The following is a 10,473-nucleotide window of genomic DNA, read 5'->3' as shown; positions in this document are numbered from 1 at the left end:
ATGGATCACTTGATCGCTCTTTCATATGCAGTCCTTCATTTGTCTTTGTGTGACATGTCGCTTTCGTTCGTTTCGTTCGCCGACAATGCAGACGACTTTTACGACGACGACGACGACCATAACGACATCGACAATGACAATGACAATAAAAGCAACGACAATGCCAAGCGCAATGATGGTGCATCCACAAACAAGCAAGAAGCGAGCTCAGGCGCAAGATTGACCGAGCGACACGAGGACTCTGCGGCGCGCGAGAACGAGGCCGAGCGACTCACGCGGGCACTCGCCGCGCTGCTGAGCCAGGCAGCCATCACGGCAGCTGACGACAAGCCCAGCGCGACGGTTGCCCCCGAGGACGACGGGCCGCGTCCGTGGGTCGACAGCCAGGGCAACCGCTACGTGCTGGCCAATCCAGTTGCCAAAGTAGTCCAACTGACAAGTAGCAGCACGAGGACGAGTGCTGCTCAAGCCAGTCAAGAAACTGCGCCTCACACGGCCGACGCATCTGGTTCGATGCACGAAGCTGCAGCAGCGTCGGACGCTCTGCCAGAGTCGTGGGAGGACGACGAGGCGGTTGTTGCGCGCGCGACCAAGTTCGCAGCTGCTCAGACTTCAGCACAGACACCGGCAGGTAGAGTCAGACAGCTCAAAGAAACTACCACCAAGGCTTGTCTTGTTTTTTGGGATGCTGTGGGATGGACTACAGCTGACCTTGTTTGATTTTCTTGCATTGTTGCGCAGCTCGCATTCTAAAACCACCGCGGCAGATGGAGCCGATTCAGTCATCACCTTCCCAAGAAAACAAGCAACAGGCACCACCACCACCACAGCCTCGATCAAGCGTAGAAAGCGAGCCGCTCTTGCTCATCAACTGGACCAAATTATCTGACGGCCTGCTCGTCAAGCCCGATTCCTCCGCAAGCACGTCGCGCCTCGAGAGCCAAAACAGCATCAAGGACGCCCTCGTGTCCGAGTTGTGGGAGTCGTTTGAAAACTCGTGCGAGCAACTGTTTGCCAGCAATACAGCCCAACACACCACCTCCGTTTCCTGGGTGGACGATCTCGACATTGTCCAACTGCGGCATCCGGACGATTTGATTGGCACACTTGGCTATCCGACCGCACTAGGAGCGGGTCGTGTGACCACCCGTGATGCTTGGCAGTTTGTTAACACACCAGCCAAATGGTCTGCAGGTAATGAATTGGTGGGATGCGTGTTTTTTTTTTTTTTTTTTTTTTTTTTAGCGGCGGATGTGGAGCTCACTTGCCATCACCACACATTCCACTTCCCAGCCACCGCGTTGCGCCAAGTAGTTGCACAGTGCTCCCGACCTCTTTCGTGGAAGATGATGATTTGCCTGGAAATTGACAATTTGGCCGCAACGCACGAGATCATGAGTAAGCTTTGATTGTGCAGTGTTGTTTTTTCCATGTGCTAGAGATATTCATTGCTTTTTTTCCCACTGACCAGATGCCCACGAGACGACTGCCTCGTCATTGGGAAACGAGCTACCTCCAATCGCGACCGAGGTTTCAGTTTCATATGAGTTGAAATGTGGTTGGCGTTTTCCTCTCTAACTTGCTGATTTGTGCGATTGCAGGTCGGCAATATGAAAGTTCTCGACAAAATTCTAGCTCTTGTGCTCGAGCGTTTACCCCACGGCGATAGTGGCGAAGACTTGTCGGCGCATTACGAGGCAAGTAGCTCGAAATGTTTTTAAAAACCGGGGATGGCTTGTGGGTGACTGATCTTGATCTTGCGTTCGCTCCTTCCCCATTTCCTTTGCACTCGCAGCAATGCGCTATCAAGCACAAGCTGTTACGAGAGATGTGGTTTTCAACGTTCGGCAGCTTGCCTTGACAACAACAACAACAACAACAACAAAAAAAAACAATTGAAAAGTCTCTCTCGAGTTTTGACCTTCTTAGTAGATCTCCAATTTTCAAGAAGATCATCTCCACAGACACAAACTAGATCAGCGCGACTCCAGAAGCAGCCCGAATTAGACATGCAACACAACATACTTTCAAACAATAAAGTTCACGGAACAAAAGTCTTGGTGTACGTGCCCTGTTGGAACGAAGTCGGAAGGACTCGGCAAATCATGCACTTGTCTCGACGCTGTATCATCCATTGAGCACACGCAACGCAGACACATGCGTGGTGACAAGGCATCAGCTTGGCATTCGTCGGGGCGTTGTAACAGACCAAGCACTCGCGATCGCTGCCCTCGATAATCTCTTCCTCGTTTGCTCCTGCAACTTCTTCGCCAGACAATCGCCTCAAAATCTCGCCGAACGACGGTCGATCCACTCGCGTGGGTTCGAGACAATCAGCCGCATGCTCGGCGATGGCCTGTGCCGACTCTTTAGCTTCACTGCTCCAGTCAATTGCCTTGTCAAGCACCGCATCGATTTTACGGCTCCGTTTAAGCTGGTGCCGAACAGTACCCATCAAATCGATGCTGGGCTGTTGTCCAGTAACAAGCTCAAGCAGAATCATGCCGTACGAGTACACATCCGTTTTGATGGAGACCTTGCCTTCCTGGTGGTACTGCGGGCAGATGTACTGCAGTGTGCCTTGAACCGTTTGCGTACGAATGTAGCTGTGTGCATCCACTTGAGCTGGAGCAGAGCGCGTCAGACCAAAGTCGGCGACCTTGGCATGAAAGTCGGCGGCCAAAAGTACATTGTCGGTCTTGAGATCCAGGTGGAACAGCGGCTGACGCGGAATGGCAGTCTGCACAAAGTGCATAGCGTTTGCAATATCAGTCGCAATGGTTCGGCGCTGCTGCCAACTCAATGCAGGCGTGCCACCCTTGCGATCGAGACGTTCGCGAACAGAGCCGTTTGGCATCAGCTCGTAGACCAAGCAACGCTCGTTGCCTTCCTGGGCATAGCACATGATGGTGACGATATTCGGGTGACGGAAACGCGAGAGGGCTTCGAGCTCGGCCTCAAACTGAGCCACGCCTTGAGTTGAATCCGCTGCCAACCGTTTGACAGCAACTCGCTGACCGCTCCACACACCAGAGTAGACGCTGCCAAATCCACCGCCACCGATGCGCTTGGACTCTGAAAACTGCGTTGTGGCTTGCGACAGAACTTGCAACGACACTCGCGGAATGGTGGAGAGGATGGGTGCCGCGGTTGTGGTTTGCTGAGCTAGCTCCAGCTGAGCAATACGCGCCTGGAGTTCACGAACTTGCTGCGACGTCGCATCAGACGCAGCGAGAGGCGAGTTGGGAGTATGGTCTAAGTGGGCAGGTTTCGGTGGAATGGCAGGAGGACTGATTGCATTTTGAGGGCGAGTGCGCTGATTTTCGGCCCTGGAATTGAATCAAGTCAGAAAGACCGGAAAAGTCACAAACACCCGCAAGACAAGGGCACTCACGAGAAAACGCATTTTGCGAGAACGCTTTTGGATAAAAACTGAACGGCGCTTGCAGAGATCTGGTTGTCTGTCAGACTATTGCATTGTCAACGACGTTCAGTGTTCGATGGCTCATGTTGCTGCATCAAGTTGTTGGAAGACCCGCACACCCACACCCCTGTACCACAACAGAACATACTTCAGTTTCGACAGGTTAGCCTTGTTTCGAAGCGCAGATCCGACCGCCTCTGCTCCAGCATCGCCGATTTGATTGGTGTGCATCCTATGCCATACAAACATCAGAAGCAAGCCATTCTTGAGCGAAACTTGAATGCGACAGGAGGTCAACACTTGACTACAATACCGGAGGTCAGTGAGTGCAGTCGACGTCTGCAGGCCTTCAGCGATGGCACGAGCTCCAATGTCACCAATCTTGTTGTTGCTCAAACTATGTCAGATCGGTAAAGTTAGTGTCGCGTGCTCAATAGCCCCTGTGACACCACCAGAACGTACTAAAGAATAGACAGGTTGGTCTTGTTTCGAAGCGCAGCTCCGATCGCCTGAGCTCCAGCGTCGCCGATTTGATTCTCAAACATCCTACATCATCCAAAATCAGAAGCAAGCCATTCTAGAGCAAAGCTGGAGATGCTCAAACGAGCGACCAATACCTGAAATCAGTCAGCACAGTCGACGTCTGCAGGCCTTCGGCGATGGCACGAGCTCCAATGTCACCAATCTTGTTGTTGCTCAAACTGCGTCAGATCGGTAAAGTTAGTGCTGCACGCCCAATCGCCCCTGTGACACCACCAGAACGTACTAGAGAATGGACAGGTTGGCCTTGTTTCGAAGCGCAGATCCGATCGCCTGTGCTCCAGCATCGCCAATTTGATTGGTGTGCATCCTAAATCAAACCAATATCAGAAGTAAGTCATTCTTGAGCAAAGCTGAAGAATGCGGCGATCCCTCAAACGGGCGACTACAATACCGGAGGTCAGTGAGTGCAGTCGACGTCTGCAGGCCTTCAGCGATGGCACGAGCTCCAATGTCACTAATCTTGTTATTACTCAAGCTGCATCGACTCGATCAAGTTAGTGTCGCGCGCCCAATAGCCTCTGTGACACCACCAGACAAGTACCTGAGTGCAGTCAAGGTCGACTTGTTCCGAAGCGCAGATCCGATCGCCTGTGCTCCCTCGTCACCAATTTGATTGGCGTGCATCCTATGCCATACAAACATCAGAAGCAAGCCATTCTTGAGCGAAACTTGACATGCGACAGGAGGTCAACACGGGACTACAATACACGAGCACAGTGAGTGCAGTCGACGACTGCAGGCCTTCGGCGATGGCACGAGCTCCAATGTCACTAATCCTGTTCACATCCAAGCTGCATCAACTCGGCCAAGTGAGTGTCGCGCCCCCAATCGCTCCCTGTGACACCACGAGAACGTACTAAAGAATAGACAGCTTGGTCTTGTTTCGAAGCGCAGATCCGATCGCCTGCGCTCCAGCATCGCCGATTTGATTCTCAAACATCCTAAATCATCCAAAATCAGAAGCAAGCCATTCTGGAGCAAAGCTGGAGATGCTCAAACGAGCGACCAATACCTCAAATCAGTCAATGCAGTCGACGTCTGCAGGCCTTCAGCGATGGCACGAGCTCCAGTGTCACCAATCTTGTTCCTGCTCAAACTATGTCAGATCGCTCAAGTTAGTGTAGCGCGCCCAATAGCCTCTGTGACAGCTCCAGAACGTACTAGAGAATAGACAGCTTGGCCTTGTTTCGAAGCGCAGCTCCGATCGCCTGTGCTCCTGCGTCGCCAATCTGGTTGCCATCCAAACTAATTGATACACGTCAGATATCGTCTTGAGCGACTCCCTTCCTTGCAACTGCCTTACTCGAGATACTGCAAATTGCGATTCTCCTTGAGACCCTCGGCAATAACCAAAGCATCGGCGTCAGTGATTCCTGAGCGTCTGAAACTATATGCCGCCAAATAAGTCAGCGCGCGGCAACGACCACGCCTCGGTCTTGGACGAGACTTACTCGACCACATTGGAAGACTTGGCCTTTTCAAACAGCTCACGCTGCCGCGGTGTCCATGCAGAAGCCATCTGCAATAATATGATCAGAACAACAGTCAGCACGAGCTCGCTTTTTGCTGTTGCCAATGTTGAGCCCACTCCCACTCCCCTCCCCTTCAGTTCCGGCCGTCTTGGTGTGACTTGTTACGTCTCGTTCACTGCCCTTGGAACGAGACTCCACGACACGACAGAGCGGTTTTGCGCCTCATTCGTGAAGCGGTGGTTCTCGTTCTGAACCGCTTCTACAGCCGAGTGGTCGATCCCAGACAACCCCCAGCGCTCTCACCGCCCACCCACTCACTGCGCCCATCGACAACATCAACACAAGCTGCTCCAGCGGCGAAGGTGGTGCTTGAGCCTCGGCGACAGCGTGGACCGAGCGAAACGAGAAGTGATGTGTTCACACACAGCCAAATCCACAACAAAGACTTTGACTCTGACACCAACCAACAACAAGACACCCGTGCGATGCTTTGTTGGCTTGTTGGATGAGACGTGTGAGTGTGAGTGTGAGTGTGAGTGTGTGGATAGACATGGCGTCGCACGAAGCCCAGAAGCAAAATGGATGGAAAGCAAGAGCAAACAATAATCAAACAAAACAAGCGAAAATCAACAAGCAAAGCTGTCAACCTGAATAATTTGGAAAGCAGAACCAGAAAAACAGAGTGAATCGAATGATGGTTGCTTGGGTGAATATTCCGAAAAGTAAAACCGAGCATCCTCTCGGAGGGTCCTTTTTACATGCAAGCGTTTTGAATTCACTCATCGCTAATCTCAGTCCGAATCTCAAAGTGTCATCTAGCCTCTTCTCTCTGCCAACATCATGTTGCCCATAAATGATAATGTAGATTTCCGCTTTGAGCCGGTGAAAAAGTCTGCGCTGGACCGAGCACGGGAGGGAATGGTTGGGAGCGACGCGAGCGCGCAGGGAGCGGCCAAGCCACCAACCCCCACGGTGGACCAGCAACCCACTACTAGGGCATTTATGGAATGGTATTGGTGTTTGAGTCATGGGGTTGAAGGGCGGGCGGATCGGGTCACCCAGTCAGGCTGCGTAGCAGTGAGCATCAAGGGGGCGACAGGAAAAGTTGGACTTAGAAAAATTTTCCCTCCTTTTGCGCTTTCCTCCTTTTGCGCTGTCGAGCTGTTTTTAAGCTCTTCTGCCACGTTCTATGCCGCGAAACTTCAAAGACAAGTTTATCCATGTGTCAAAATTTAAAATCGAATGGGGTCAAGGATGCTGACACCTCTCAGGCGCCGCTGCTGTGAAAACAGTGGGGAGGGCAGCACCACAATGACCCAAAGTACAACACCAAGCACACACAATCACACAAAACTTCACAAAAACTCCGGGTTTACAGATGAATCAAACATTTCAAGCCGTCTAGCACGCACACACTCCTCCAGAGTGTACCTGAAGTCATCGTCGTCCATCTCCTCAGGCTGGGCCTCAAACACGTCTGCATCGTCATCCCGACTCGTGTCGTAGCGTGAAAACCGTCGAATTGTGTCGCGCGCACGGATGGCCGCTGAGCGCCCTCCAGGCGGCCGCAGTTGAGGGGCAAAATGTTCAAACCAATCCTCTGTTGGTTGCGCTGGTTTCGTTTCCTGCGGGTCAGCCTCTGGCTCCAATCGAGGTCGTTTCCGACTGGCTGAACGTGCACCATCACTCGCATTCCCAAATGTGGGATCGGAATCAGCAAATGAAGGGGTAGTGTCGCCCCACGGATCTCGAGTACCGCGATTGCTGCGAGAAGGCGGGATGTAGTCGACAAACTGTTGGGTTTTGTACGCAGTCACCGCCGCCCTTGCGCTCTCGAATGCTTGACTGTCTTTGGCGCAAAAGGATCTTGCGACTTCTCGGATAAGTGCAGCAGGAACACGGTGCTTAGCTTTGGGCCGCCCCTTCACTCCAGACTTCTTGCGTCGTGTCCACGAACTGGTCGCCAACGACGCTGCTGCGGATGCAGTTGCGTTACCTGGAAGAACGGTTGAGGCTGACGATGTTGATGCTGCTGCTGCTGCTGCTACTGCTGCTGCTGCTCGGTTGGCTTTGGCAGCAGCAGTTCGCTTTGCCTTGGCTTGGGCAGCTCGGGTAGATTTGGCAGCCTTACGAGTTGCACCACGCGTGCGCCGGGTATCTAATGAAAGAATCCCTCGCTGACCTGTCGCATTCCGCATGCTGTTGCTGCAATTGCGTGTGAGCTGGCGAACGAGGCTGTGCAACTCATCGCCCTGAGCCATGGTCTTGAGACGCTCGAGTCCTTTCTCGAACAGCTTGGAGAGCTCGTCCACCAGGTCGTCGGGACTGGCCACCGTCTCAACAAGGCCAGAGCTGTGCTCTGGAGCATCATCGGAGTTACGCGCAGAAGGTGACGCTCCGTGATTCGGATCGAGCTCGGCGGGGAGGTCCGAGGTGCGGTCAGCAGGTCCGTCTGCATCCGGGCCCGAGGGAAGGTGATCGTCTACGGCCATGTCAGAGGTGCGAGCAGGTCCGTCTGCATCAAGCTGATCGTCTACGGCCATGTCGGTTGCGCCAGTCGGCAGGGCATCATCGGCATAAGCAGTAGTGGCTGCGGACACAGCAGATTCGCTTGCAGGATTGACGGGTGCTGAGCGGGACACGGGACACACTGGTGGCTCTTCGAAGAGAGAATGGATTTGAAGACGAAAGTTCTCGATGCCTCCAAAGTGCCGCGCGACGGCACGGATGTGGCTGCAAATGAAAGCGTGATCGTGCATGGCGCTGCAAAAGCGCCGCTCGACACCAACGACCACAACATCTGGGTACTGTTGCTTCAGCGCTTCGTGCAGCTGCTGCAAACCCTCAGTCAAGGGCATGCCACGCGTCTGATAAAATGGCTCAAGGTGAGCGTTTGCGAGTTCGCGAATTTGGAGTAGATCAAGCTCAGAAAGCGTCCGCTGAGGCAGAACAAGTCCTACACCAAAGTAGCGATGAAGCTCCAACACCTGACCGGTTTCCACGAGCTTCTCTGCGTGCATCTCTTTCTCAAGCAGTAAGGAGCGGAACTTTGGAAGGAAGGCGACATTCGGCTTGTCGAGTCGCTGGCGTTGGCGTTGCAAACAGAAGTGCTGGTTCGTGTCCCGAACAATCCTGATTGCGAGACCTGCCAAATCGTGCATGCGGTAACCTTTCAGAAACTTGTACTTGAACGTGCCGAAAAAGCTATGGGGGAGGCAAGTCGCAATGACAAGTCAACGAGGTTCCAAAGTTCGGCACGGGACAAGCGACTCACAATCATCACAAGCTTACCGCTCAATCAAATTGTTGGTGTGGCCTTGATCCAGCGCATCACGCACCAAGCCAAGGTGGAAGAGCGTCCAGGTTTTAATATCTCGTTCGTTGAGCCACTGAGACAGAAAATAACCTTGGAACTCGCCGGCGGCGTTGAGCAAGCTGTTGCTCGCGTCCTTCAGCTCTTGTGCATTCCTGGCATACCGCATTTTAGCCATACACGAGAGAAGATCTAGTCTGCCCGGGTACTGGCGCTCCACCGCTTGGCAGACGTGAAACCAGCAAGTTGCCACCTGCACACCCGGCACCGCCTGATTGATGCCGTTTCGCTCAGCGCCGCATTTGTCGATGACGATGCGCACCGGATTAAACGCTTCACCTACGGCGTGCTTGACCTCGGACAAGAACCGCGCATATTCATGCTCGCGATCTCTGTCGGAGATCATGAACGCCAGCGGCACACCAGCGCCTGATTCGTCAGCAGCAACGAGTGCTGTTGTCGCCCAGTCGTAGCGGTTGACTGAGAAGGTTGAATCCAGGAACAGGACCTTGGGACGAAGGGCGTCCCACGTTGCCCGCTGACAAGGCGTCATTAAAATCAGAATGTTCGACTCCCTCAGGGGGATTTCGAGGCAGCTCTGGCAGTCGCAGTGAACAAATTGATGATAAATGACATCGCTTTTGTCGCCGTATTGGCTTTCGCCGGGGCACTGCCCATCTTGGTAGAGCGAGTGAGGGTGAGAGCAGGCATACGACGAGGTTGACGCGAGAAATTGGTCGATGCGCTGCTGGTCGGTTCCATGTAGCTTCTCGCTGCTTGAGTTGACTATCATCATGCGAATTGCGTCTTTGGTGGGATACCAGCGACCAGAAGTGTACGGTACGTTCCAACTTGAAAGAGGGCGAGGCGGCGGGTTGAGAGTTGGCCCTTCCAACTGCGCTACAATGGACGCCTCCGAGCACCCCTTGCGCACCAGATCCATGACCCACTCTTTGATTTCAGGATGCGCGCGCTGCTTGAAAGCGAGCGAGCCGTCGGTGCAAGCCGTGTCGTGGCGACCCATCTGCTCGAGCTTGAACCCAATAAGGAGCAGCTCGCCGTGCATGTGTTGGCCAAGCTCCGTCAATCTCAGACCGAAACTGCAGGATCCGGCGCCGAGCTCCGGACGTAAGTGAAAGTTGTTGTCAACTCGCTTCTTGCTGGAGCAGGCGCGAATAAATCGTTGTTGGAGAGTTGGTGTGTCTGGCACGGTCGTAGGCGGCCTCGACGGATCGCGTCTATTGAAGCAATACCAACGGCGTGTTCGAACAGGAATGACCGTCGTACTAGGGCTCCACTGCGGAAGTTTATCTCGCTCCTCCTTGGTGAGATGGACTCCCCTGCGCTTCCGAGGCGTTCTTGAGCGGCAGTTTTCGTCGTGCCCGTCTTGGTCGTTAAGAAATTCAAGAATGTCGTCCCTATCATCTTGCACTACGCTAGTTTCGTCGTCGGCCAAGTCGGTGGACGCGGGTTGCACGGAAGACAATCTGCAGTCGCATTCAGCGATGTCGTCGTCTTCGGTGGGATTGGCGTCGTATCGCAACCGAATGTCATGATTGTTCTCCTCGAGCATCTTGAACGCGTCTCTCAACTCGTCGGGGTTGGAAAATAGCCAACGGGAATGAACTTCGGTGTAAATCTCGGGTTTGACGCGTGCTTGACTGCTGTTTGCCTGAATCCCCCCCGCCGCCGCGGGGGAAGACGATGATGATGATGATGAT

At 53.5% G+C, this 10,473-nt stretch overlaps 3 protein-coding genes across 3 annotated transcripts; 1 reads left to right on the top strand and 2 right to left on the bottom strand.

Annotated features, from left to right (window-relative positions):
* Positions 1–40: 40 nt before the first annotated feature.
* Positions 41–2,073, top strand: CAOG_04885 (hypothetical protein). The gene is made up of 6 exons (XM_004347586.2): positions 41–631; positions 742–1,194; positions 1,294–1,398; positions 1,472–1,530; positions 1,602–1,697; positions 1,796–2,073. The coding sequence occupies exons 1-6, from the start codon at positions 55–57 to the stop codon at positions 1,859–1,861; spliced, it is 1,356 nt and encodes a 451-aa protein (XP_004347636.2). The 5' UTR covers positions 41–54; the 3' UTR covers positions 1,862–2,073.
* On the bottom strand, positions 2,042–5,486 carry CAOG_08838 (hypothetical protein; the record flags this gene model as incomplete). Its single annotated transcript, XM_011272177.1, has 10 exons — positions 2,042–3,329; positions 3,395–3,469; positions 3,573–3,656; positions 3,738–3,821; positions 4,191–4,274; positions 4,359–4,392; positions 5,014–5,063; positions 5,129–5,212; positions 5,271–5,354; positions 5,419–5,486. 10 exons carry the CDS (start codon positions 5,484–5,486, stop codon positions 2,042–2,044), a joined length of 1,935 nt encoding a protein of 644 aa, XP_011270479.1.
* Positions 5,487–6,706: 1,220 nt separating this feature from the next.
* Positions 6,707–9,818, bottom strand: CAOG_08837 (hypothetical protein; the record flags this gene model as incomplete). The annotated part of the gene is made up of 4 exons (XM_011272176.1): positions 6,707–6,716; positions 6,871–6,985; positions 7,622–8,643; positions 8,731–9,818. 4 exons carry the CDS (start codon positions 9,816–9,818, stop codon positions 6,707–6,709), a joined length of 2,235 nt encoding a protein of 744 aa, XP_011270478.1.
* Positions 9,819–10,473: the final 655 nt, after the last annotated feature.

This window comes from Capsaspora owczarzaki (assembly GCF_000151315.2).
Source record: "Capsaspora owczarzaki ATCC 30864 unplaced genomic scaffold supercont2.7, whole genome shotgun sequence".
Lineage (NCBI taxonomy): Eukaryota > Filasterea > Ministeriida > Capsasporidae > Capsaspora > Capsaspora owczarzaki.
The sequence above is the reverse complement of the archived record's forward strand: the minus strand, read 5'-3'. Positions and strand labels throughout refer to the sequence as shown.